A 27,237-nucleotide genomic window follows, 5' to 3' on the forward strand; every position below is an offset into this window, starting at 1 on the left:
TGATTAAAAGCTTATAGTGTATTAAGCTGACTAAAAACAACTTTTTTAAGGCAGGATTTTCTTCATTGCAGCAACTTATTAAAGTTCTCTATGTATGGGCATTTCAGTACATTTTTATTGGCTCTAGAGATGTTCCCAGGGGCTATGAAGTATTTCATTTCTCAAAATAGAGGGCAGAATTGGTAGAGAGGAGTCTGTGTCAAAAGTTATCTAAGGCAGAGAAAACACAGAAATACTTATCTAAGGCAGAGAAAACACAGCTTAGAAATACTTATTGAGGAGGTGGACGGTTCACATGCACTGTTGTTTTTATTGTTATCATTCCTTCCTTCTCCTCCTGCTGCCACTGTGATTTTCTAGCACTAATGTAATGATAATCTGAACCATTTTAGTTTAGTGTTGAGCTATATGGATTTTATTTTTATATAATGTGTTTTCTGGAAGGCAAAACAGGCGTGAGCATTTAGCAAAAGCTAAATTGGAGGAGCTGAATCGTACTCAGTAAGCTCTAAATAAGGCACCCTATTTAAGCAGCGTGAATTTATGCATTGAGTTAGCAACTGTTGTTTAGAACATGTTGTATGTTCTCTGGGATTAGCAGAACCAGCTACAAGAGAAGTGTTAACATTGGTTGTCAGCATAATGAATATTTTGTTGTTGCTTTCTGGTTTAAGACTCATTCTGTCTTTTTAGTATGCCTCTTTCTGTAATATTCTTTATTTACATGATTCCAGTGCTCCACAAGATCTTTTACACAGTAACAATGAGTCACATTCTCATTTACCCTAAAACTTGATTCAAAATGAGATTCATTCCGGTATTAAATCATGCTTTGATATGTATCCAGTTGTGAAATGTTCTCATCAAGACACCCTTGGCTTGTTAATTTTGCAGATTTGTCATTTTGATTAAGTCTCAGCCTGACTGCTGCATTTGGGCAAGGTGGACATTTATTCTGGGCACTGTATATATGGAGGTGCAGTCAGTTGTTTCCTGTTTTGTTTTAGCCCCCCAATTTAGATTAGCCCTTCTTTGTTGCTACCAACAAACAAGGGTTAAAGCAGCATTTGGGAAAGCATTTTGCTTCCCAGGACTTAAATCCTTCCATTCTGAGAAATTTCAGGTAGGATCCAGGTGTTTTTTCTTTGGCTTCATTGTCATCTTTTCAGTGTTGCTTACTTTTCAGTGTTGCTTACATTACTATCTTTCATATCCCCTAAACATAATTTAATCCTTAGTGGTATTTTTTGTTCTAGTGTAATCTAGTGGCTGAGAGCTTCAAGTGTGATCCAGGAGATCTTTGTTTTCTTGTGAGGTCACTGGCTGGTCCTAGGCAAAGTCCTTTTTCCTACTGATCCATATTATAGGGGACCATTATAGAAAATGATAATACAATGCTTGTAAAACTCTTTGAACACTCTCAAGCATTATATAAAGGCTTCCTTGGGAGGTGGTGGGTTCTCCATCTTTGTAAATTTTTAAACAGAGTCTAGATAGCCATCTGACAGAGAGGCTGATTCTGTGAAGGTTCAAGGGGGTGGCAAGTTACAGTGGATGAGTGATAGGGTGGTGAATGCCCTGCATTGTACGGGAGGGGGGAGTACTATGTCCCCCAGTAACATTTTAGATTCCTCTTCTTCCAGATAGATCTTTGGTAGAATTGTCAGAAATTCTCTAAAATGCCATTATTCTTTCTTACTCCAGGTGACTCAGAGTGACATGAAGTTGTGCATTCAGCAAGAATTTGACAAGGTACGTCGCCTGGTTTGTGAAGAGGAAGAGAAAGCTCTTCACCTGGTGGATCTTCAGGAAGCCTTGGCCACTGCCCACACCACAGAGGTTCTGGCAGAAATTGATGTTCGCATGGAAAAATTGATGACAGAAATGACAGAGCTCACAAGACAGCTGAACACCTTTAATGAGCTAGCCCTGCTCAAGCCTGAGGTAAATAAAGAACATATGAAGCAGTTAATGGCAAAGGGCTGTAAAGCTTTATGATGGATGCAGAAGTTTAGTCTCCTTCATTGCTTGTCATTTAAAGATGGCCACAAATCCACTAAACTTCCAAAAGGATATGCAGTGCTGTAAGTAACAGCCCATTATGAGTGGTGTGTGGTTACCTTGATACCCAATTTACTTAGGTGGTTTGAAAGGGCAGACAGCTAATAGCCTCCATCCATTTTAAAAGGGAACTATAATTCTTTTACAAGAGCAAGTTAGGATGTTGTGCATCAGGACACACAGAGATAATTTAGACTTCCCTGTAACCTCTTGATTATATCCTTTCATTATTCAATGTAGAGGAAATGCAATACTATTTTAAAGGTTATTTAATTTTGTTTGATTTCTCTTCCTTTGCAAGTTATAAAAGTGGCAGCAGGAAAGCGGGTAGAAAATAAGGCAGTGGGTTGAAGTTCAGTTGAAAGCTTTTGTGCATAAAACTGATTTGCCTAATGTTTAAAAGCCAGTTTTGTAGGCAATCTTAAAGGGAGAGGGCATTCCACAGGTGTTTTTCATACTACGCCACCATAAAAAGGCTCCATCTCTGGTCTTTGCCTGAATCACCTGTGTGGATGGCTGAGATTAGACCTTGAAATGATAGATATAATTGGCAGGTTGGGTAAGTTGAGTCATCATTGAGGTGTCATGTCCTAAGTAATTTAGTTTATTTAGAAGATTATACTACATTTCCAAAGAACATGCTTGAGTGAGTTTAATAAGCATGATAAAACAGTGTGGTGTAATGGTTAAGAGTGGCAGCTTCTAAGCTGAAGAGCCATGTTTGATTCCCTGCTCCTCTACATGCAGCATGTTGGGTGACCTTGGTCTCATCATAGCCCTGATAGTGCTGTTCTGATTAAGCAGTTCTGTCAGAGCTCTCTCAGCCTCACCTACCTTGCAAGGTGGCTGTTGTGGGGAGAGGAAGGGTAGGTCATTGTAAACTGCTTTGAGACTTCTTCAGGCAGTGAAAAGTGATACATAAAAACCAGCTCTTCTTTATAGATCACTAAAGTTTGAGTATGATGTTAAAAAAGCAGCACTGATACCTAACTTTTGGAACTGCTTTTTCATTTGTGTTGATTATATGGATTCTGGTTTCTGAGTCTTCTTTTTAGCTGAGTGATGAACACTCTTTGACCTACTCAGGGTGGTGGCTGTGCGTGGCCTCTTGCTGGGTGTTTGCGATGGAGCACTTTGCCACACTGCTTCCTGGGTCCTCACGGGGGAATCAGACCCGGTCCGCCCTGAATTACTGCCTCCGCATGAGGCAGCTGGGGTGGAGAGGTTCCGCCACACTTTGCGGCGTTGTTTTTGTTTTTAACTTAAATTCCTGTGGTAGTGGGGATTATGAAGTACCATGGAACTGACTGGGGCATTTAATGGCCCTTCCAAGATGCTGTAGGAGAGGGAGGAACCAGGCCTAGAAGGCCCAACTCTTCCCCTTCCACATGGGCCTGCGCTGGGATAGGGTCCTTTGGTACCTGTAGTGAAAAAGGGAATGCAAAGATATCCTCATTCCTGTGCCACAGGCCAACAAAGGACCTAAAGCGGGCCAGAGCCGGCCAGCACCAACATCATGTGGAAGTGGGGATTAGCTCCACTACGATACAAGCGCTGGCTTGGCCTTTTTCCCCCATGCAAAAAAGGTCTTTGACATACAAAATTATGCCATTCCCAATAGGCCCTTCCTTTTTATGGATAAAAATATTCTAGAATCATAGAATCATAGTCCAACCCCCAGCAGAATGCTGGTAATTCACAACTATTGATCTCACTGTTCCACACAGCAAACAATATGCTCTCTATATTTGTGTGTTCTTTTACTACAAACACCACAACCTTCTTCATCTTGGCTTCAAGATATTAGCATATATCTGTACTTGTATCCCTCTCCATGTGTCAGTGTTTTAGTGTATGCATTTCTCACTTCCCCCGTCTTTTTGAACTGGACTGATTAATTTTTGTATGCTTGTAACAAAGTTGTTATTTTTGATATAGTAATATCTTTGTGCATGATGTTTTAAATGGGAACAAAGGAGCTTATAAAGTGTAAGAGTTCTTCCTTGTCACCACTTTGAGGATTATCTGAGCACGCCCATGTTTAGAGAATACAGTGGTGAGTGTTCAGCTGCTAAAGAAATAAACTGATATTGATAAAATTCATCTTAAAAGATGAGGAGGAAGAAAATCACCTGAGCAGTGGAACTCAGGTCCCCTGTCACAGGCAGCTACATGTTGTTATTCTGCACATCTTTATCCTGAGAAATACTTTATCCCAAACAAAATGTTTGCCACAGCAGCCCTGTCCTCCCTCCAACCTGTAGACTAAATGCCTGCTTGGCCTTGAAAGTGAGAGGGGAATGGCTTAGGCAGGCACCCAAGTCCTCCTCTCTCCCTGGCCTCTCTGTTTCAGTGTTAGGAAAGAAGAGATGGCATCTTCTCATTAGCCCTGTCCCTCCAATTATTAATTGCATCCCTACAGTCAGTGCATGCCTCATAAGGCTTCCTGTCTTCCCATTGGATGAAAGCCTACCATTGATGGAGAGCAGTCTCCATGCACCAGTCACTGGACACTGCTGCCAACTCCTCCTCTGGGCATGGTCTCAGGAAGGCTGAGTATGCTGCCATTCCTGGCCTGCTCCTTCTCCTGCTCACACTGTTAATCAATGATTTAATGTTCTGAGGCACTGTATGAATCTACCTTAACCAAGCCCAATCCCCTGCTGGTCTGAGGAAGGCTGGGTTAATTCGTAGGCATGGCTCCCTCACTCCCATTTGTCTTGTCAATAAGCTGTGTAAGGCAGGCAGAGATTTAAATATCTGCCTCTGTGGACTGCCCGCCATGGACTGACTGAGTGTTATGTTGGTGGTGGATTTTTCCTCCTTCCTCTCAGTGTGGAAGAGAGTACTGGCTCCTTAAGTTGTTCTCCCCCCCCCCCCAATCTGTGGAAAAATTTGTGGTGCCACCCACCCTTGGAGCAGTTGCCAGCTTGGTGGTTTGCTGCTGGTGCCCTGACATTTTCCAGCTTTCTCCTGGTCAACAACTAAGGGCTTTTTACATTTGCTTTGGATTCTTTAATTCCCCACTTAACAGTGTTTGTGCCAATGGCGTAGTACCCATCAGGATGAGATGCTGTGCTTACTTCCTCTGATAGAAATAAATAATAACCACTCGTGACTATGGGAAATATAGTCAGTGATGTTATTGAAAATCTTCTTTCCTCATAATTGGGATCACCTTCCTTGGTGATATTTCTGACAAGCCATTTTACTTTATCCTCTAAAAGTTGGTGAGCACCACATATTTTTCTGTCAGACCAAAGGGCTGTCCAACATGACCAACAGTAACCATTTACAGTATCAGACCGGTGTCCTCTCTTATTCTATTGAGAGATCTTCTGATTGGAGAAGTCATACATCCAACCTGGATAACGTTACGCATGTAAGAGCAGATACTCTGCTATTGAGGTAAAATCGGTTAATTCAAAGTGAAGGAACTTCTGAATAGCAAAATAGAAGCATTGTACAACGTTACGACTGAGAATGCTGTTGAAATAAGAACAATACCTGCTTTTCCACAGAAACAATTGACTCAGAACCATGGAAAAGGAACAGTTTGATAATCAATATGCTGAGAGATTCAGGGAACAGGGAAAGAATCATTCATGCTTGTAGGGACTCTGATCAGGGAAAGATTTGTTGTCATGCATACGAAAATTAGAACAGAAGAATTGCCTTGCGGCATCATGCTGTAGGTTCATCTCATCTAGCATTCTGTCTTCAACATTCAACATAAATGCTTTGGTGATTCTATGTTGCTTTTGACCAGAAGAAAGCTAAGCCTATCAAAAATAAGCCACTAGTCTTATCCTAAATTGATATATTTAGCCATTTTAGTAGCCAACTAGAATAATGGATGGGACAAAAAGTGAACAATCATCAGCATAACTGTTCTTAGACAAACACTGGGCAACTGTATGAGCTTTGGAAAAGCAGGGACACTTTTACTCCAAGACTTTCTTCTAACTTCCTGAGCAAAGAGCTAACTTTAACCTGGGTGAAACTTCAGTTGCTTCCCAGAAGTTTCACCAATGATGACTTGAAGAAACTAGGCCAAGAAAGAACATGCATTGAAATTGTAGCTTCTTTTTCTTTTGCTCTGAGCACAGATTGAGTCTCTACAACACTGTTTGATTCACTTGCCGTGCAGAAAGACCTGCAGAGACTTTGATAAATGGATGGAAAGGTTGTTGATCTTCTCTTTAGATCACAGGAATCTTTTCACTGGCAGTATCTTGGAATCCTTTGTTCACTTTGTGTTTTGTAGGTTCTGCCACTGCGAAAAAGGTAATTCTTTCTCTGAATAAGGGGATTATCTCCATACCAAATATTTGAGAAGTTGGTTGCTCAATCTTACCCAAATACGTTTCAATGTTAAGCACAGAACTACCCACTGTCTCTATTAATTAGTGATGTGCAGTGATGAGTCCATGTCATTATTTCCCAGGAAGAGGGCTTGAATATTATATCTGGCTGCTCTGAAAGTAGCTGATGCCTGTAATCTTTAGTATACAGACAATGACTCTTGCCTTCTCATAATGTGTTCAAAGTTTGGTCATTATAGCTTTTAGGGAAAGGTCAGGCTTGATTTGATCTACAACCCACAAATTTGGGGGGTTTGGCAGTCCATGGTGTTTGTAAAACTCTCCTCTAACATCACATTTCAAATGAGTCAGTTTTCTTTCTGTCAATTTTTTTTCATTGTCTAACTTTCACACCCATACATAGTAATGGTGAATATCAGGTTATGAATGATCTTGATCTTGGACACTAGTGACACAATCCTTACATTTAAGGATCTTTCCTAGCTTCTTCTTGGCTACCCTTCATAGTCTCATTCTCCTTCTGAGTTCCTGGTTGCAGTCTCCTTTTTTGTTGATAGAGCCAAGGAATAGAAAATCTTTAACAATTCCAGTTTCTTCATTGTCTGTCCTAGTTGCAAAGTTCTTCAGTAGTCATTGTTTTTGTCTTCTTTATGTTCAGCTATAAGCCTGCTTTGGCACTTTCTATTTCAACCCTCATCGGTAGTCATTCCAGATCTTCACTGTATTCTGCCTGTAATGTGGTGCCATCTGCATATCTCAAATTGTTACTGTTCTTTTTATTCTATCTAAATGTAATTCAGTTTTCCTTAGGATATGTTCTACACATGGACTGAAGAGCTAGGGAGATGAAATACATCCTTGTCTAATAACTTTGCTGATTTCCCCTATATTCTGTTCTAAGAGTAGCCTTATGTCCAAAGTATAGGCTATGCATCAAAACAATTAGATATTGTGGCATACTTGTTTCATTTAAAGCCACACTTATGTATTTTTAAAACTTATTTCATGATCCATGCAGTCAAAAGCGTTGCTGTAATTATTTGACACCAGTTGATATTCTTTGTAAATTTTCTGGAAAGCTCCAGTAATCAATGTAAATTTGGAATATGATATCTAGTGCCTCTTCTTTTTCTGAATCCAAATATAACATCTGGCATTTCTCATTCATTATATAGTATATTCATTATATAGCTGTGAGATTATGGTTATCACTTTACTCTTGTGAGAAATTAATGCAGTAGTTCAATAATTGCTGCAATCTTTGATATCCCCCTTTTTGGAATCAGAATGTTTCTAGTCTTTGGGCCATTTTTTTTGTTTTCCATATTGGCATATTCTTTTTCAGATGTTGATAGCTCTGTTTTTGTGGCTTTAAATACTTCTATTGATATCCCATCTATTCATGATTTGCTTCTCCCAATTGCTTTGATCACAGCTTTCACTTCACTTTCTAAAATTGTAGAAATTGTAGATCTTCTTTACAAGTCCCCAGACCCTGCCAAGCCACCTCTAATGGTATAGTCATATGGGTCAAGAAGTGTTATTTGGTGAAGTCAAGAAGTAATGCTCACATAAATGTTGTGTTCACCAGAGAAGCATAGCTATTGCTTGTGCTTGAAAGTCTCCTGATACCAATCAGTGATATTAGGTCCTTATAGATCAACACAGTCTAGAATATAACTGTTCTACAATTGTGTGATTGGTATTAAATGACCAATGAATTAAACATGTGAATGACTTAGCAGGAAAACTCTACTCATTTTAGAAACTGGAACATGACACAAAGCCAAAGAGAGAGCTTCCATTTCTCTCCCCTATTCTGAAACAAAAAGGAAGTGCTGTTGTTTTCATGCCTTGCTTGTAAACTTAACAGAGGTATTTGGGTGGTCATTGCTGGAAGCAGAATCCTGGTGTAGATGAAGGCAACAGAGATGAAGGCCCATGACCACAAACTGAATAGAGATGGAGTTTGAGTCTTGAAACACCAAACAACTGTGAATCAATGTTTACTACTGTCATACAACAACCCTATACAAATCAGGGAATTTCCCATCCACATTATCATCCCAAGTCTTATCCTTTCTATTAACTTTTCTAATCATCCAGATCCTTTACAGTGAATTTCTTCTTTTTTATCACACTGCAAAAGAGCCCCCCACCCCATATTTCCTTGTGCCAGCTATATCAGTGTATAGCCCACCTGTACTATGACTGTGACTCTTTCTCCTCCCATCTGCATAAATACAACCACTGTAGGTGAACAGGGAAGGCTGGAAACAGGGGTCTTAAGAGACAAGTGATGTAGTTTCAAAAGGCAGCTAGCCAATCATTACCACTGAAAATAATAGAGCCAGCCTTACTTATGATCCTGCCAGAAAAAAATCACATTCAATCTCTTGCAGTGGTGTTTTGAAGCTATTGTTGGGGTCCTGAACCTTTTACATATTGAAAGGAAAAGGAGTAAAAATCAATCAAATTGACCACTACTGTGGTTTTCTTAATTCTGACCCCCATTTGAAAACTCAGTGAAGATCTGCCATTTAGCTCTTTGGGGTTTCCCCCTCCCCTACACATTACTATGTTTATTATTTATTTTATTTATTTATTTAGATTTATATACCGCCCTCCCCGAAGGCTCAGGGCGGTTTACATTAAAACTAGTCAACAATACATGAAACAGTCTCCGTTAAAACATACAGTAATTAATAACAGTGGTTGTAACCATATAACAGGATAATGTAACAGTATAACAATATAATAAAATATGTTATAACCTACAATCCATGTAGTGTCATTGTTGGCCTCATCCTGCCAAGGGATGAGGTTTGGCATTATTAAAAACTCTTACATTTTTGAACCCTTACATTTTGACCCCATTAGCATACTCTATAAATGGTGTCAGCCTTTGAATGTTCAGAGAGTTGCCATAAGTGTTGGTGGGACTGGAGAATTGGATTCTATGTATCTGTTATACCTGTGGTCCACTGTGCACAGTTTAAATAAGAAGGGCTTTTCTGTCTCAAATAAGGTCCATCTAGTCCAGTATCTTCTTCACACTTAGATGCCTGTGGGCAGCTACCAGTAAGACTTGGAAGACATGCTTTTCCCTGTCAATTGTCCCCAGCATCTGGATTTTACAGGGAGGTTTATATCCACCTATAATTCCTACTGACAGAAGATATTTTTGTCCATGGAACATGGCTTCCTTGCCTCCTCTGTCCCCTGCACCCTTTAAATTCTACTCCTAGGGGATAGGGTGGGGGGTCAGAACAGGTGGGGAGAATCAGCAAAAATGATCTTCCCAGTGTTAACTCCTCAAACCCCTGTCTGTGTTCTATTTAGCTGTGCTGGCTAACAGCCATTGATAGACCTATCCTCCATTAATTTGTCTAATCGCCTTTTAAAGTCATTTAAGCAAGTGGTGATCATGTCTAATGTTGGGGATTCCATAAGTTAATTATGTGTTGGGTGAAGCAGTACTTCTTTCTGTCTGAACTTTTTATATGTATGAATGAAATGGAAAATCTGGCAGATGCTCTGCTAATTTTTTGTTTAAATTCAGAAGAACGATTTTAAGTCAAACTGTAACTCAGGAAAGAGCCAGAGAGAAGCAAACTAATGTGTGAAAGAAATTAGGTGACAAATAGATTCATAAAGGCAGACTATTCATAAATGCTTTCAATTCTCAGTTAGTAAGGATATGCCATGTTTGAAGACTTCTCGGTATGCTTATATAACATGTCTATATGTTAGCTACCATTTATTATATGGTTAAGCCTTTTTCTGCACAGTGCATTTTCAGGTCAAGGAGAGAATTCTATACTATGCTTTCTATAGGGCCATATCTACAAAATGGGAAGAGTGGCCAATCCATTTGCTTATACTAGGATCTTTCAAACATATAGTTGCCTTCTGCAGATTCATACACTGCTTCATTTAATCCTTTGGTAGCTTTTCTCTGAAATTCTTTTTAGCTGGAGGTATCAAGGATAGAGTTGGGACATTCTGCATGCAAAGCATGACCTCTGCCACTGAGCTATTGATTTTGTGTTGCCTATATAACAACATTATGTTAAAACTTGTTTTGGAAGTACCAACTATCTACATAATGCAAATAATTTAAGAAAACATCTCTTGCTGAAGTTTTAAAAAGTATTTGTTTAATAATGTCATAGATATGCTGAGTTGTCTTGTTGAATAAATCTTATTAAATGTTAGCATTATATCTTCTCCTTATCAGACTTCCAAAGCAAGCAGATGTCAAAGCTTGCTTAATGCTGCCCTTTTATCTGTGGAAGAAAAAATGTTACTTGTATAGCTCCACCGTGATATTTACATAGAACTGATTATTGCAGTGCCCTTTCCTTTCTCCCAGTGTGATATAAAATGTCCTTAATGCTCTACGCAAATTAAGGAGTTTTAATGAGTGCTTGGGTATCGTCTTTCTTTATCACTGTATTTTAACACCTGTGTGGTTTCATAAACTCCCATGCCTTGTGAAAGAAATGAAGATCTTGCCCAATGTGTTCGGGATTGCAAACATTTGTCATTTAAGCACCACAACATACAGACAACCATAATATGAAATGCTTGGTACCATTAGGGCTTGATGCAATTATACACCATCTGCCACTCTGTCACTAGGAAGGTTTGATCAACCTGTCATTATGGTAGGGGATGGGGAGGTATTCTCTTCAACAAATTGTATCTTAAAGCCATTTTGGTTTGACCAGAATGACCTGAGAATCTGGTTTGAAGGACTGAAATGTACTTAAGCGGTAAGGTCTGATATGATCACTGGTAGAGAGAAACTGGGCTTGAGGCAGTCATAATAATAATAAATGTGCTGTTCCTTGTGCCCTCTTGGTCAAGTGCAGCCTGCGGCTTGAAATGTAATGATGATGACCTCCATTAGCCAAGTAGGAGCTCTTTTCCATCATTAGGCAGCAAGCCCTGAATGTGCTTGTCATATATTACTTATTCACACTAGTCTAAGCATGAAAATCAATGTTCACAGTGCTGCTGCCAATGTTTTCTCTTTTTTTCTCCTCCTACAGCACACAGATGAAGAATCCAGGTAGGATTACATATCTTGTCCTATATTCTACCCTAAGCCCATGTTTTGTGTAAAATGACATTAGGGATGGGGTTAACATTTTAAAGAAATTACTGGGACACTATGTGCTTTATGAAAGGCAGCAGAAGAATTCTGGTGTTTTAGGCTCCTAGCTACAGAAGCCACATATCTGATCATTTATATTAAAAGCAAAGACTCACAATCAAGAGTTTGGTTGGCTATTTTAATTAGCATGGATTTTCATAGTGATAGTATATTAGGCAGTTCAATGTATCAAAAGCTCAGTTTCACTTACTACCTCCTGTGGATGTGGGAAATAGCTGAATAGTTCCTCTAAAGCGGGGACAGTCAAACTGCGGCCCTCCAGATCTCCATGGACTGCATTCGCTGGCAGGGGCTCATGGGAATTGTAGTCCATGGACATCTGGAGGGCTGCAGTTTGACTACCGCTCCTCTAAAGCAGGGGTAGTCAACCTGTGGTACTCCAGATGTTCATGGACTACAATTCCCATGAGCTGGCATGGGTTCATGGGAATTGTAGTCCATGGACATCTGGAGGACCACAGGTTTAACTACCCCTGCTCTAAAGCATGGTATTGAGTGCTGGAGGCTAACTGGGTAGATTCTGATGCTCATAATGTAATGGCGGTTAGGAGGCAAATGCAAGAAGCCTCCTTCTTCCAGGGCTGTTCAGAAGATGTATGCTTTTTTGTCTGCCACAAGTCTGAAGCTTTTATTCAGAAGATCTGTGCAAGCAAGTGGATATTATAGTCTTTTGGGGGGCGGGGAGAGAACAAGATTTGTGCTTAACACTTTTCCCACAGTAGCATTTTTCTCACAACAAACGCTGAAAGGTTTTTGTCCACTGGTTAGAAAGGATTTGTATTAAAAACACAAAAAAGCTAGTTTGTTCAAGAAGGTCTTGTTGAGTGTTGCTATTCTTGAACAGGCATAAAACATTTATCTTTAAGCTCTGATACTAATATGGTTTTTCCCCTTGCTTGATGAATTGACATAAATACTACCTTAGAAAGGTTTCACAGATTCTAACTTATAAGTATGATAAATAAATAAATAAACAAACAAACAAACAAACAAACAAATAATAGCATACCACAGTTTAATTATGATGCCACCATCCAGATTTAATGAACTGTGGTTCCTAAGTCATCTTGATCAGACTGTTAAAATAAAATGTGACCATGTTGGTTCTTCTGGACCTCGTAATAGCTTTTGATACTAGTATCAATCATTGTATCCTTCTGGATCTCCTGGTGGTCTTGGTGTTATGCTGGAGCAGTTTCAGTCCTTTCTTGAGGGTAGATGGCAAAAAGTAGTGCTTAAAATTTTTTTACCCTCGGCCTGTGAGATTCCACAAAGCTCCATCATGTACCCCATGCTGTTTTACCTCTGGTAAAGATCATTTGGAGTAAGTTGTCATCAATATGTTGATAACACGCAACTCTTTGCCTCTTATTCTATGAAGACATTGGAAATGCTTATCTGGGGTAAAGAGGAAGTGAGATACTGCCCTATGGTAGACAAACTGAAACAATCCAAACAAAACAAATGTGCTGTGGACTAGGACTAAAATAGATCTAGGAATACATCTGGAGGAGTTTGTTTTCCCCTTGAAAAAGCAAGTTCACAGAGTGGGGCTGCTTCTAGATGCTTCACTGATCCTTGACACTCCCATGAGAATTGTAGCCAGCAGTAGTTTTTACCAGTTCGGGCTGGTTCTTCATCTGAATTCTTCCTGGAGAAGGGGGACCTGACCACAGTGTTGGTGGCATCCAATAGTAAACTAGTATATATGTGTCTGTTTTGGAACATGGTACGGAAACATCAGCGGATTCAAAATGCAGCAACCCAAATGTTAGTGGAACTTGCCATGATAAATATATAATGCCAGTGGTGTACCAACTACATTGTACTGAGCCCAGGAAAAAAATTGGGAGCCAAGTGTTAGTTTTGACTATTAAATCATTAAATATGTTAGTACCAGAAAGACTGCCTCCACCTGTATACTCTTGCCCAAACTCTGAGATTGTCTGAGCAGGTACTCCTGTGGAAATCCACAATTACAGAAATGTGTTTAGTAGAGCCTTCTTGGGGGGCCTTGTGTAGACTTTGGAACTCCCTTCCTTGGGAACCGACTTTTTAAAAGATTAAGAAAGGTGTTTTAAATTCTTATCTTGGTATTTACAATTTTTTCACATTGAAAAAACACATTATATTTGTGTTTTAATATCAAGGCAAGCTGCTCTGAGCATTTTTAATGGAGAGGTGGGTTATAAATGTTCCAGATCAATAAGTAATGCATATTAATTGTCATATTGGATCCAAACAGTGACTTTCCTAGTATGAATATTTAACTTGCAACAGTAGCTAGTGCCTGGTCTGGAGGATAGATGCAGGCTAACTTTCATATATTATTATGCCCTGAAGTAAGAGACTTTTAGTTTGTTTCCCTTTCAAATGTTATTTTGTTGTTTTTAGTTATTGCCAAAGGAATAGCTATTATAAATATACAAAACTTGACAGCATATTTTTCTTCTCCCTGGATCCCTCCAACCCTTTCATGGGAAGGTTATTGCAGTATATGCTGGGCTTCGTTGTGTTTATTTTCTGGTAGAATTCTTTTTATACATTTGCCTGAAGTACGGTAGTGGGGAAAAGGGAATTCATTTGGACAATGCCTGATGCAATCCTTATGAAGTCTATCAGTGTGACTTCCACTGTTTTGACATCCAGTTTGGTGCAGGCTGACAGGCTGGATGGATTGTTCTGCTTCTTCCTTGGCTCCCAATGGGCCTTATTTTTCATAGGCTTATGCTTTTCTCTAATAGTATAATGGAAACCTGGCATTCCTAATGCTTATTAGTTCTAGATTGCCAGCCAACTGAATACTCAGGTGGGGTCTGCACATGCCCATCATCTCTAATAAGCTTGGGCTTTTCCACCTTGTTCTCGGGGCATATTTTTAATTTTTGGGATAAGCTCAATTGGGAAGCATACAGAATGAAGAGAAAAGGAAACAGATTAAGATGGTGATAGATGAGTTGTGGTTTCCTAGTTCTAGCTCTTGATCTTTCAGTGCTGTTTTGAGACTGGTCCAGAACCTTCTAGGCAAAGATGTTTAGCTATATGTGTTGGTCTCCAATAGCTTGTTTATGTTCCTGTTCCTGTTCCTTTTCATTTGAGCTGCTACAATTTTTATTATATTGAGTAGTTCATGGTGCTTTGAAGTGGCACCAAAAGAGATACTATTAGAAAGCTGCTTCTTTTAAAAGTGATATACAAGAAAAGACAATAATCATGGTTTACATCAGTGGTCCCCAACCTGCGGGCCGCGGCCCGGTGCCGGGCCGCGAAGGCCATGGCGCCGGGCCGCGGCTCCCTCTCCCTGCCCCCCCCCCGCAGTAAAAAACTTCCCAGGCCACAAGCTTGCGGCCCGGGAAGCTTCTTACTGCGGGAGGGCAGGGAGAGGGAATCAGGGCCGGCCGCGCCCGTGCGGCCGCGCCCCGATGCGCGGGCGCGGCTCGCAGGTGCGGCCCGATGCGTGGGTGCGGCACGCGGGCGCGGCCCGATGCGCAGGCATGGCCCGCAGGCGCGGCCGATGCGTGGGCGTGCCCCGCGCGGGCCGCGGGCCACGCCCCGATGCCCTGCCGGTCCCCAACCTCAGAAAGATTGGGGACCACTGGTTTACATGACACTGTAGATTAGGAATGGTTGCAATATTTTATGTTAGCAGTAGACCTCCTTAACAACAAAGTGACAGGGATAGGTGAACTTTGCTTTGTGTGTGGTCTGGCCTCATTGGCTTAATTCAGTCCATGCAGTCCATACAGTTTCAGTTTCTTCATAGCACCTGGAAATGTCAGAGACTTTCCTTCCTGGTTTACCGTGTAAAATGAGAATGGTCACACACATCACTTGTTGAGCCCTGATCAGGTCTACCCAATACTGGCCATTAATGCTAGCCATGGTATTGATCTCCCAATGAAAGAACAATCCTATAACAGGTGGTTTCCTATAACTGCTCTCTCCAACATGGACACTCTCTCCAACCTCTCTCCAACATGGACACCCTGTTAGGTAGGTGTAGCTGAGAGAGCTCTGACAGGACTGCTCAGTCCCAACAGCACTATCATGGGTGTGACGAGCCCAAGGTCACCCAGCATGTTGCATGTGGAAGAGCGGGGAATCAGACCTGGCTTGCCAGATTGGAAGCCGCCTGTACTTCACCCCTACACCACTCTGCACTCAACCGTATTGAGGTGAGCCTGCTGACCTTAAGGTTAAACTGAAGTTAAAGACCGTTTATACACTAGAGGTTTGATGCCAGGCTGCAGGCTGGTGTTTTATTCGTGGCAGGTTGTCCCACCTCTTCCTGCACCCACACAGGGGAGCATTTGGCCTGGTGTGCCTCATCCGCCCCCGATTTGTGCTCCTGCATGGGAGCTGGGGCACTGAAGTTCCTAGTGCATAAACGGTCAAAGGGAGAAAGCAGTTTAGGAACAACACAGACTAACCCAAAACTGGCAAGAGGTCCTCAGGCATTGTAATAACTTTAAAACAGCTTCTTTAACTGATTAGCTTGTTTGGAATGATACCATAACTGGCGAAGCTACTTAAAGTTGTGATGACATCATTGCCTCGGAAGGACTTTGACTAATTGTGAAACCAAACTAACCTTACTCTGCTTTAAAATTTTGTTCTTCCCCTGTTGTTGTGGATGGTGTCTATAGCCAGAACATTTCCACCACCGGTAGAAAACTTCTCTCTGAAAGCTACCCATATAAGAGTACTCAGTATATATTTTCACACCCGAATAGTATCAAAAGAATAAAATCTTTGGGGTTCTGTATTTTTTGTGATTTCACTTCCCGTCCTAAAGGAATCACATTTTTATTAAGTTGCTTTATTTCCTGTTGGAACACTTTCTAAAGTTTCATCTAAGCTTTGCTAAAATACAGTGTTAATTTTTCCATCTAACTCTGCTTATTACCTCCTCCCTTAATAATATTTTTATTGCATCTCCAGTGTTAATATCTCAATGTTGCACTTAGAAGAGGCAAACATTTGCATGGGGACCACAAATATAATTTTTTTTGTATATAATGTTCTTTACTTCAGCTTTCTTGACGAGTCACTCTTGCTTACTATTTGGATGAGAGACCCCCAGGAAAACTAAGGTCACGATGTGGAGACAGGCAACCTCCAAACACCTATTGCCTGGCCGCCAGACAATCCTACAATTATAGGGTCTTCTGATTGTACTACACACTTGCCATAAAAGAAATAATTATAACTATCTTGTATTTTTTCTATATTGTGATAATATACGGCTATTTGCTACATGCCAGTAGCTTTAACATAGTTGGGCAACAAAGGTTTTTATGCAGAATATTATTATTATTATTATGCAGAATATTATTACTAGTAATAATAGGAAAAACTTCAGGAACTGTTTAAAAACTGCAGCCTTGATGGGAGTCCTAGGCTCAATAAATTTCTCTCTGCAAGAGTAAGACATTGTTAACAAAATCCCAGCAGGACTTGAAATTACGAATGGGACCAATCTACTCACCTTACACAGATTGATTCTGAGTTAATAGCCTGCCTCTCTCACTAGGGACTAATTGTCCATTGTCTCTCCATATGTCCTTCTTTTGTCTCTATTTTGATTAGAACTGTCTGAGGTGGGAATCAGAAGATGTGCCTGAAAATGAAAGTTTAACTAGAATTTAGTTATTCTCAGTCTTTGAAATATTGTTTCACAGCAAAAATTATAAATAAGATTCATTATTCTAGGCATTGCCAAACATGTTCACAATTTCCTTTGTTTTCCATGTTCCTTAATACCTGATTCTGAATTGGATATGAACAAAATGTTTGTGGAACTGTGCCACCTTGCATAAAATGCCACTTTTCTATAATGCTTATAAAGGCAAGCCATACAACTTTGTAGCAAGTTCAAAAAGTCATGGAAAGCCTCACAAACTCAAAGCAATCTCCATCCCATTGAACACAAACATCATTCCTGTCAGGAACTAGGGAAAAGCTTGGTAGGCTATAATCTTTCACTCTTAGAAATCAGACTCTGTTGTTAAAATATTTCTAAGAGTGTGTTAGGATTGCTTTGAAAGTGTAATCCTACACTGTCTATAAACATTATTCAGCGTAGTGGGACTTAATACTAAATAGGACTGGGAAGCAATAACATATTTAATAGACACAATGAACTCTGATGTTATGACTCTGCAAGGAACATAGGCAACCTATACAGGGTCACAACACATTAAATCCTGTTAGCAGTGTTGAAGTAACAGTGCTTTTACTATGCAATTGCACAGCTAAGCTTAGGATTCTGAGTGGGTTATACTCATGAATATATAAATTGGACCATCAGATCGGACCACCTGGATTATTAAGTGTTCTGTTCATCTCCAGTTTGCTTGTTAGTCTGAATAGCATTGGTGCTGCATGGTATGATGGCCCTGTCTCCTCCCCGAGTTCTACTTCCATTTTTTAAACCTGAGAGAAGAATCAGGAGCCCACTTTAACTTAATGGCTCTCGAGGCATTTTGAAATTCAGAAATAACAAAATATTTTGTTTCACATAGAAGGGCAAGGCCAGGTGAGATCAGGACTTGACATTCTTGGGATAAAACCTGTACATGCACAGACAGAGAAGTATGACAGGTCAGACACGACTGAACGGATAGGGAAACCCCATGCAGGGGGGTTTCTGTATACATGCACAGATAAGAACTAAAGTCTGTTTCAGGCTGAGAGTTTTTGAAGCTTTTCACAGTGACTTAGATCTTTATGTTGAGAGGCTTTTGTTCCAGTGTTTTCCCCAAACACTTCAATACACTTTGGGTATTCTCCAACTCTTCTGATTCCCAGAAGGTTGGTACACTCTTTCTAGTACACAAATTCCTTATCTTGAAATACCAATTCTTGTCTTGATTTCTTAACTGACTCTTAACAATTCTACAGGCAGTTTCTAACCACACCAGACTAGGGACCTCTCTATTTGACTGAGTAGGGAATTTTCTTTTCCCTTCAGAAGATCTATCCCCTTTCCTTGGACTTTTCCCCAGACTTCCTTGCCAACTTTCCCTCAGTTCTCCAATTGTGTAAAAATGCTCTCAGCTGAGGTTGAAATCAGATTCAGCTCCATCAAGCCAGAAATCTGACTGAATCTCTCCTCATCATGTAGTTCTCTCAAGACTTTCTCTGCTCAGCTGATGTTATCCAATCAGATTAAGTGGAACTGCATTTCATTCAAGGCTCCCTGTTTCTGTGACTTATACCTTCACAGTCCTTTACCTGTTTGTACAGCACTTCTAAGCTTTTAGAAGTGCATTGTCTTCCCCTTTTCTTTCCAGTTAATGGAAGGAATTTATTTTCCCTTTTCCTTCAATAGGTGGGATTGCATTTCTGAATATTGGCATTGATCATTTCAAATGTTAGCTAAACAGTGCTTGATTATTCAGTACCTAACAACTTGGCAATTGAAGATGTTTTGTGAGTTTCTGCATATTCCTCTCTCCCCCTGCAAATCATCTCTAATCTATAACACTCCCTCTGGTGATTACTTGTGTTATCTCTTTGTTAATTCTGAAAGTGCAATTCTTGATCACTTGGGTTTAAGAATGCAGTTCTCATGAATCCTTTTCACTCTGAATTCCAGTTTAGGCTCTTGTAATGATTCTAACATGAAGGAAGATTACTGCTGAAAATAAGCAAAGAATGGAAGTCTAATGAAGCATTCACTTTTTTTTTTCCTTACAGAAGAGAAGTGTCATAATTTTTCTGCTTGGATAAAAAAAGCAAAACTGCCTTGAGCTGTGATTTAAAAGAGAAGTGGTGTGTTTTTTTCACTTCCAAGTGCTGTACAAACAGTAAACAATATTTCATACTTCTTGTTAACCTCACTGTGCAAAAAAGAACTTTGGCCATTGTACCAAACATGTGCCAGATGGGATAAGTAACTGGATTGACTGAATTGAATTCAGAGCGGAGTTTTGTTTCTTTGTTTGCTTTTTTCTGTACAAAACCAAAATCCATGTCTCCCTTTTAGTAAGACCAAGGAAACAACACAATACATTCTGTAAGTTTTTGAGATTTTCATAATTCTTTATCAGGCTAGATGTTAGAAGGGCAGCTTCAAGGTGTGGTATTAAGCCCCCTGTATTCTGTGCAGGATGTTTACCTAACTTCAGTTAACCTATTGAGTTTGTACCTGGCATAAGGTAGAATCCTAGTGTTCTGGGAAGAAGCAGCAAAGCATGGAAGCCATCCAGTTGGAACTATAACACCCAATAGTTGACCTGCTGTATCAGTTACAAAGAAGGAAGAAGTAACTCGACTTACTCAGACATTTGTATCAGCTATACTTCCTTACCATAACAATACTCTTTAAAAAAAAATATTTTTAGAACTGTGGACATATAGCTCATATGGTCTGAATAAATTGTTGCTCAAATGTGTTGCATTGGCTTTAGAAAGAAAGAAAGAAAGAAAGAAAGAAAGAAAGAAAGAAAGAAAGAAAGAAAGAAAGAAAGAAAGAAAGAAAGAAAGAAAGAAAGAAAGAAAGAAAGAAAGAAAGAAGGCGATTTCTAGAGTAAAGTGTTGCTGGTTCTGATTGCACAAGGTTAATATATAAACTATTTTAAAATTCCACACTCTTACCTGAGGAAGGCACAGGGGAAGCAGACAACGCCCAAGGGACGTGGGGGTGGAGACAGGAAGAGAGCACCATGGTTTAAGAACAAGGGGGAGGGGACAAAGTATAGGGAGAGGGGCGGAGAGAGCACGTGGTGGGGCATTCTGATGGTAGGAGCAGAGGAGGTTGTTGAACGCTGTTGGAGTGCTGTTTGGAAATAAAGCATTTTATTGCATCACCCTATTGCCTTTCGTCCTTTTGGGGGGGGGGGAAGGTGCTGGCAAGACAGCAGAAGGGGCGGAGTCCAGAGGGGCAGAACCTCAGACGCCACAGCGCATTATCTTAGTAATTGTTACAACAGAACTTAAGGCAAATGAATATTATGATCTTCTCCTCCCGCTGAATGCACAGAGATAAGATATAGATTTATTTACGTAGGATGGAAGTATGACATGCAAGTTTCTGCAAATAAAGGCTAAAACTAGAGAATCTTTTCATTTTAGGAGGGTGTTAGCTAGCCTTTCTTTCTTTTTATCTGGCCTTTAGTTGTCTGAAAAGTCTAATTCTGGGTAGTGATTTGTATTATGTTCTATAGGGAGTACCTGGTTGTCTCAGGAGGCTGAGTTGACATTGGCAGGCAACCTTAGAATAGCAGCAGAGGAGACAGCTTGTCCTTTGTCAAGTTTATCTGTCGTCTCTCTGGACATTATGGCTGGGTGTGCTTGGAATCCAATCAAGAGGTATTATACTTTTGCCATGAAGCTCAAAAGGACACTGGTTCTTATCCCTCTGCTGAAATCTGAGACCTCAGCAGTGGTTTTTAGAAGTGCTGCTTCTTTTTTTAGATTATGCTAGTTTCACAGTGACAAAACACCTAAAGTGACAGCAGGAATTACATTTATCCATGCCCAAATGCAACAAGTATCAGTTACGTTATTCAGAACATCAGGTTTTAGATGTTTATTTGATTATATTTTTATACCACCCTCACTTGTGGCTTAGGGCGGTTTACAATGAATTCATAGTATAATACAAGGAATGCATTATCATTATAGACTTAATAACATTTCAGCAATATAAATTTAACTCTACATTCAATTAACTGTACAACTGTAGTATGACTTTTTCTGAGAGTGTCTTGCTGAGTCAGGAGTTGCCCTGTGCTGTCTTCTGATGGGGTGCAGTTTGGTGGTGGTAGGAGGGGCTTCTGGGTGCTCTCCTTGGTGGAGTTGTTTTCACTGGCCTGGACCACAATCTTGGTGGAAGAGCTCCATTTTACAGGCCCTGCGGAATTGTTTTCGCTCCAGCAGGACCCTAATCTCTCCTGGAAGCTCATTCCACCAAGTGGGGGCCAGGATAGAGAAAGCTTTGGCTCTCATCAATTCCTGATGAGCCTCCCTGGGGCAATGGATCACCTATTTATTGGTGTTTGCAGGGCATAGTGCTCTCTGGGGGCATGGGCAGAGAGGCGGTCTCTCGGGTACTCAGGGCCCAGACTGCATATGGCCTTTAATGTAATTATCAAAAACTTAAGTGTAATTCAGAATTCAACTGGTAACCTATGCAGCTGTTAGAGTGCAGGCCAGACATGGACCCTCCAAAGTGTTCCTATGAGAACCCTGGCCACTGCATTCTGGACTAGTTATAGTTTCCAGATCAGGGATAAGGGCAGGCCTGCATAGAGCGAAATCCAGTCTAGAGGTGATGACTGCATGGATCACTATGACTAGGTGTTCTGGGGCCAGGTGCGGTGCTAGTAGCTTAACTTGGGTCTCATAGAAGAAAGCCAGCCGTTCTACTCTGATGGTTATATATAAAAGCTGAAGATATATAACAGCTACTTACGTAGCTGAACATACTGTCATCTTATTTTTGTATCAGATAATTGGGCAGGGGATCATTACTAGCATGGAGAGTCTCAATGTCTGCCATACCAGTATAACATTTTTCTCATCATGGGATTTCTCCCACAAGTCATTCCTGTGATGAACTTCTTAATACTACCAGAATTGGTATTATAGCTGTGGCACTCATTTGACTAACTGTGTATGCAGTTTTTCAATAAAATTTTGTTAATGCAGCGCAGTTACAGGAATGCTTATGTAAATAAAACAATATTTCTTCTTGAAGCTCTCTGAGGCTTTTTATTTTTTTTTTTTTTAGAAGACATAAATGGCTGTATTCCTGGCCCATGAAAGGTCAGGGAATAAGAAAAGGTCAGTTCTTGCCCCTCAGATGTATTATTAGCAATATAAACATTTCTTGAATTAAAATTAAAGTTAGTTTGTATCTCTTCAACTGGATTCAGGCCCCAGATAATTTAATTTTACATTTACAAGGAGTGGGGCAACATTTTGAAGAGAAGAGAAAAGAGGACAGGAGTTGCAAAGGGCTAAGTATTTCTTTTCCAAATTTAGAACTTTTTGCTGGAACAGGTGGTATAAAAGTTCTAATAAATAAAATAAAATAGAAGCTCCATCTAACACAGAATATATGAGTATCAAATGTCCTCTGTTCTGCCCATATGTGCAGGTAACCACGGTGATACTGTTTATGTCTTACATAAGCTCATCTGTAACTAATAGATGGGGGTCCACAGACTGTAGGTGCTATGCCTCCTGAGACAGATGTATTGAAAACAGGAGCACACACATTGCCCTGTTGACTTGTTTACAACTAGGGGAAATATCTGAATTTAGAAATAAGGGAGGAAACTGGCATTCCTCACTCATCTTTGTAATGGCCTGTGCAGTCAAGGCTGCTGCCATGATAATAGTAGCAAAGTACTTGCCCCCGCCCCCCTTTTTCATTTGTTTTGTGGTGCTGTAATGATTGTTCCTCTGTACACAGTGAGCCAGAGCTGCCCTGTGAGTCTCCATGCTTTCAGAGAAGAAACAATCTCATACATTTGGATCCAGTACTCCTACCCCTCTGGCTCTAAATTTATTTATTTTCAATTCGCCTTCAGAATTTATCTTTTTTGGACCTAGTTATCCAGAATTTATCCATCTTGGACCTAGTTATCGAGGCAATGGAAGTTATGTTCCTTTAAGCCCCGCAACAACTTTTTTATTCTTGTATATCTCATTTCTCTTCCTCTTTTTCCTTCCTCTCTTTCTTCCCCCTGCAATTTACTTATAATGCTTTCCTTATATGAAGAAACCATAACTGCTTCTGTTGTGGCAATGTCCCCCCCCCCCCAAGTGCCACTGTTCATCCAGTGGCAGGTGCAGGCCAGTTGTTGCCTTGGCAACAAGAAAAGAGTGAGAAAATCAGCTTAATTCCACAGCTGATCATTAAGGGGGGAGGATGAGATAATTGCAGCAGAAAGGGGGATGTCGGTAATTATAGGAGAGCAGCACAGATGAAAAGGTGGGGTATTCATGCTGTTGCTGTGCCATACTCTGCTGTAGCCATTTAGCTGTCTGCAGCTTGCAAAGTTTCAAGCTGGGCAGACAAGCTCCTGAAGGGGTTTCACCTCTGGAAGGACAAAACTCAGGGATGTATTTTAGAAAAGGGGACCCATTTACCTGACCATTTTGAAAGAGGTCTATTTGACAGCATGTAAAACAGATGAGGTAACCCTTTATGCTCTCCTTCCACAGTGAAGATGATGGAAGAGTACGTACATTGCTCTTTCATTGTATGTATGTGTGCATAACAGTGATTTTTCTGTGCCACTTTAGAAATTATGTATAAAGGCCAGAGGATGGATGTGTTGACTGGGAATAAACAGTATTATATTGTGTATTACCTGTTGGGGATCTGACATTCGCTTTCTCCCTGATAGCTGCTTGATAACAGAGTACCCATTTCTTTCAATATCATGGAAATAAGCTTTGCACAGCTGGGGTGACTGGCTTGATGTACTGAAATAGGGGCTAGTGAGTCTTATGACATTAAAGCATAGAGGGAGACAGGACAAATTAACGGTGTACCTGTAATACTAAACTTTCTATAATACTAAACTTTGGTGGATGCTATAGGATGACCTCATTTCTTTAACATTTTTCATGAGATAAATTCCAGCAGTTACAGTAAGCCTCCATGTTAGAAAAGTTCATATTGGTGTGTACTAGTGTCTTGTTGAGTGTGATGGTAGATGACTTTGAGTGGGTAAATCTGGGTCTAAAGTCCTGCTCAGGTTTATGGAACTCAAGGTTGGGCTCCCTAGAGTAGGGAAATGGGTCAGTAAAGGGCTAGGTGGCTGTTTAAATAAGGAATCATTTTGTGAGGGGCTAAGTGATAAGTTGATCAGATTTAGAAGCCAGTGCAGAGTCAGCAGCTTTATTTGGTCTGTTTGTGCCTTTTCATACTCCTGACCATCCCCAGGCTGAAAGATACAGTACCACCCTCTAACCAGCTTCAGAGATTGCACTGTAGTGCATCAGCTACCAGGGCAGTTGTTTCATCTTCTTGCAAGCTGCCACAATAGCATAGAGAGTATAGCACATTCTTGTCAGCCTGGTTGAAGCCTATCCTCCTGCTCACCATATGCTGAATATTTTAAAAGAGTTATAATATCTCAGCCTAATTCTTACAATAGGATTTTGAAGATTAATCAGATCACATGCAAGTAAGCCATCCAGGTAATCATTAGAAGAAAAACTAAATATGACAAAAAACATAATACAAATAGGTACTTCACTACTTCTGCCAATATAGTACAGTCTGCAGATGCTGCAGGGAGCCAGCTTGGTGTAGTGGTTAGGAGTGCAGACTTCTAATCTGGTGAGCTGGGTTTGATTCCCTGCTTCTCCTCCACATGCATCCTGCTGGGTGATTTTGGGCTCAGCTCAGCATTGATAAAGTTGTTCTGACCAAGCAGTAATATCAGGGCTCTCTCAGCATCACCTACCTCACAGAGTGTCTGTTGTGGGGAGAGGAAAGGGAAGGAGATTGTAAGCTATTTTGAGACTCCCCCAGTAGAGAAAAGCAGCATATAAGAACCAACTCTTCTTTTCAAGGTTTACAAAATTTATACTATCCTATTTATTTATACAATCAAGCATCCTCCTACTGTGGAGGTAGCTGTTTTCAGGTATGTGCTCCATGCAGACATAAAGATCCTTCTGGACTCTTCTGAAGCACCTCTTGCTTCCAAGATGAGAAGAAAATCTAGAATTGGATCAACTTTGGGGAAACGATGTGTTTGGGAAGGGAAAAAGTAGGTTCAAAGAAGCATAGAATCTGGATCCACGGTATTCATGTGCCCTATTGGATATCACTATTGGATATCACTGATAGCAAAGAATCAAACATTAGAATTAAAATTGGAGGAAGGAATATAAATAATCTTCGTTATATTGATGACTCTCAGAAACTAAGGAAGGCCTAGAACAGTTGATTACAAAGGTCAATGAAGAAATTTTGCCTTTTCTTAAATACTAAAGAGACAAAAATAATGACCACTGCAAAAAACAGACATGTCACAATAACAATTGGTGGTGAAGAGATCAAATGTGTTCAAGAATTCATTTTTCTTGATCACAATTTGATGAGACTGCTGATTGCAGAATGGAAATAAAACATTGGATTGCTCTGGGTCATTCAAGAATGATGAGCTTGAACTGAACATGGAAAAGCAAGGATATAAACCTGGCTACCAAATGTAGATTACTTAGATCCATCATATTTCCAAAAGCCCCTTATTGTTGTAAAAGTTGGGTGATGAAAAAATCAGACAAGAGAAGAATTGATTTGTTTGAACTCTGGTGCTAGAGAAGACTTCTGCGGGTTCCATGGACAACGAATGCCACAAACAAGGAAATAGTGTAGCACATAAAGCCTGGTCTAAGCAAAATCATGAAATTCCAGCTCATTTACTTTGGCTATATCATGCTTTCTAACTCATTGGAGAAAGCAATTATGCTAGGCTTGCTCAGTGGAAAAAGGAAACCAGGCCAATGAAGACCACGGTGGATAGATCCAATCAAAATGGACACCAGCCGGAGCATTACACAACTAAAAGAAGACGTACAAGATCGGAAATTGTGGTGGAAGTTGTGCCATAGGGTCACCATGAGTCGGACTTGACTGAATGGATAACATCATCAATCATCACGAGGAAATATTTGCCATTCTGACTAAAGGATATTTTTTAACATAGAGATTGATAGACAATCAGATTGAACTCTGCCTTCCGTTTCAGTGAGAAAGGCAAATAAGTACAATATTTGTGTAGATGGAATCATCTGGGAAAGGTGCCTAACATATGACCTATTTCTTGAGGTGAGCTTTCTGGAATACTTTTTTCTCATGGTATGGTATGTGTGTGCTAAAGACATGAAAACACTAAATAGATTTTAATTCCATTATGTTGGTGAACTATTTTTTTTTCCTCTGAAGGCGGTGACCTACTTCTGTCTCGGGTTTTTTTTGCCTGTTTGGCCAATTCCTTGATTGAAACAAAGGGATCTGTGTGAGACTAGAATGACTTCTTGGAGACACTTCATTTTACAAGGTAATTAACTTTGCCCAGTCCCTCTGTCCTTTCCCTTCCTAAATCCTTGTCTTTTCCAGGGTTTTTCCCCCCTCACCTTCCTGACAATTTGCTGTTGGAATCTGAAGAGAAGCAATTAATACCAGAGTTGAATTGTTTGACTGACATAATTATAACAGAAAATGTAATTTTCTTTGCATATTTGAGATGAGATTATTTCAAGGAGATCTCAATGGGTTATTTTTCAACAGAGGTCCTAATAACCTGTCTCTTAATAAGATTAGCTCAGGGGTCAAAATACAGGAGGCTAGTTGACATATTTGTCCTTTTTGTACTGAGAAGTATGTTACCTTCATTTACTCTCCTCCTGACTATTTTATGACTCAAATAACCATTACCTGTTGTATGCTATGAGAAGCATATCGGTGTTTGATGGGGAATAGATTCACAAGCCTCCTGATGGTTGCTGCTCAGCCTGGCCCCAATGAGTCCTCCCATCAAAGCCAAAACAGCCCTGGAAAGAGCCTTTACTGAGAGAAGCCAAGGCTTGAAGGCTGGCACTACTATTCCCATAAGTAGGCATTCATTTCTTAAATATACAGTGTAGTACTGTATATAGCACTGTAGTGATGATGGGAAGAAATTGACTCCT

General features: G+C 40.2%; 1 protein-coding gene across 2 annotated transcripts in view; it reads left to right on the forward strand.

Annotated features, from left to right (window-relative positions):
- The window catches only part of TRIM44 (tripartite motif containing 44), a 111,114-nt gene that overhangs the window by 35,718 nt on the left and 48,159 nt on the right, over positions 1 to 27,237 (forward strand). Inside the window, exons 3-5 of one of the 2 annotated variants that reach the window (XR_013228369.1) lie at positions 1,705 to 1,944; positions 11,444 to 11,463; positions 26,492 to 26,606. Coding sequence is in view for 1 of the 2 variants with exons in the window: in XM_077322177.1 (XP_077178292.1) it covers positions 1,705 to 1,944; positions 11,444 to 11,463 (260 nt within the window). In the remaining variant the exon portion in view is untranslated. The remainder of the gene's footprint in view (positions 1 to 1,704; positions 1,945 to 11,443; positions 11,464 to 26,491; positions 26,607 to 27,237) is intronic. The other variant, XM_077322177.1, reaches the window with a different exon arrangement.

Source organism: Paroedura picta, chromosome 2, assembly GCF_049243985.1.
Source record: "Paroedura picta isolate Pp20150507F chromosome 2, Ppicta_v3.0, whole genome shotgun sequence".
NCBI lineage: Eukaryota > Metazoa > Chordata > Lepidosauria > Squamata > Gekkonidae > Paroedura > Paroedura picta.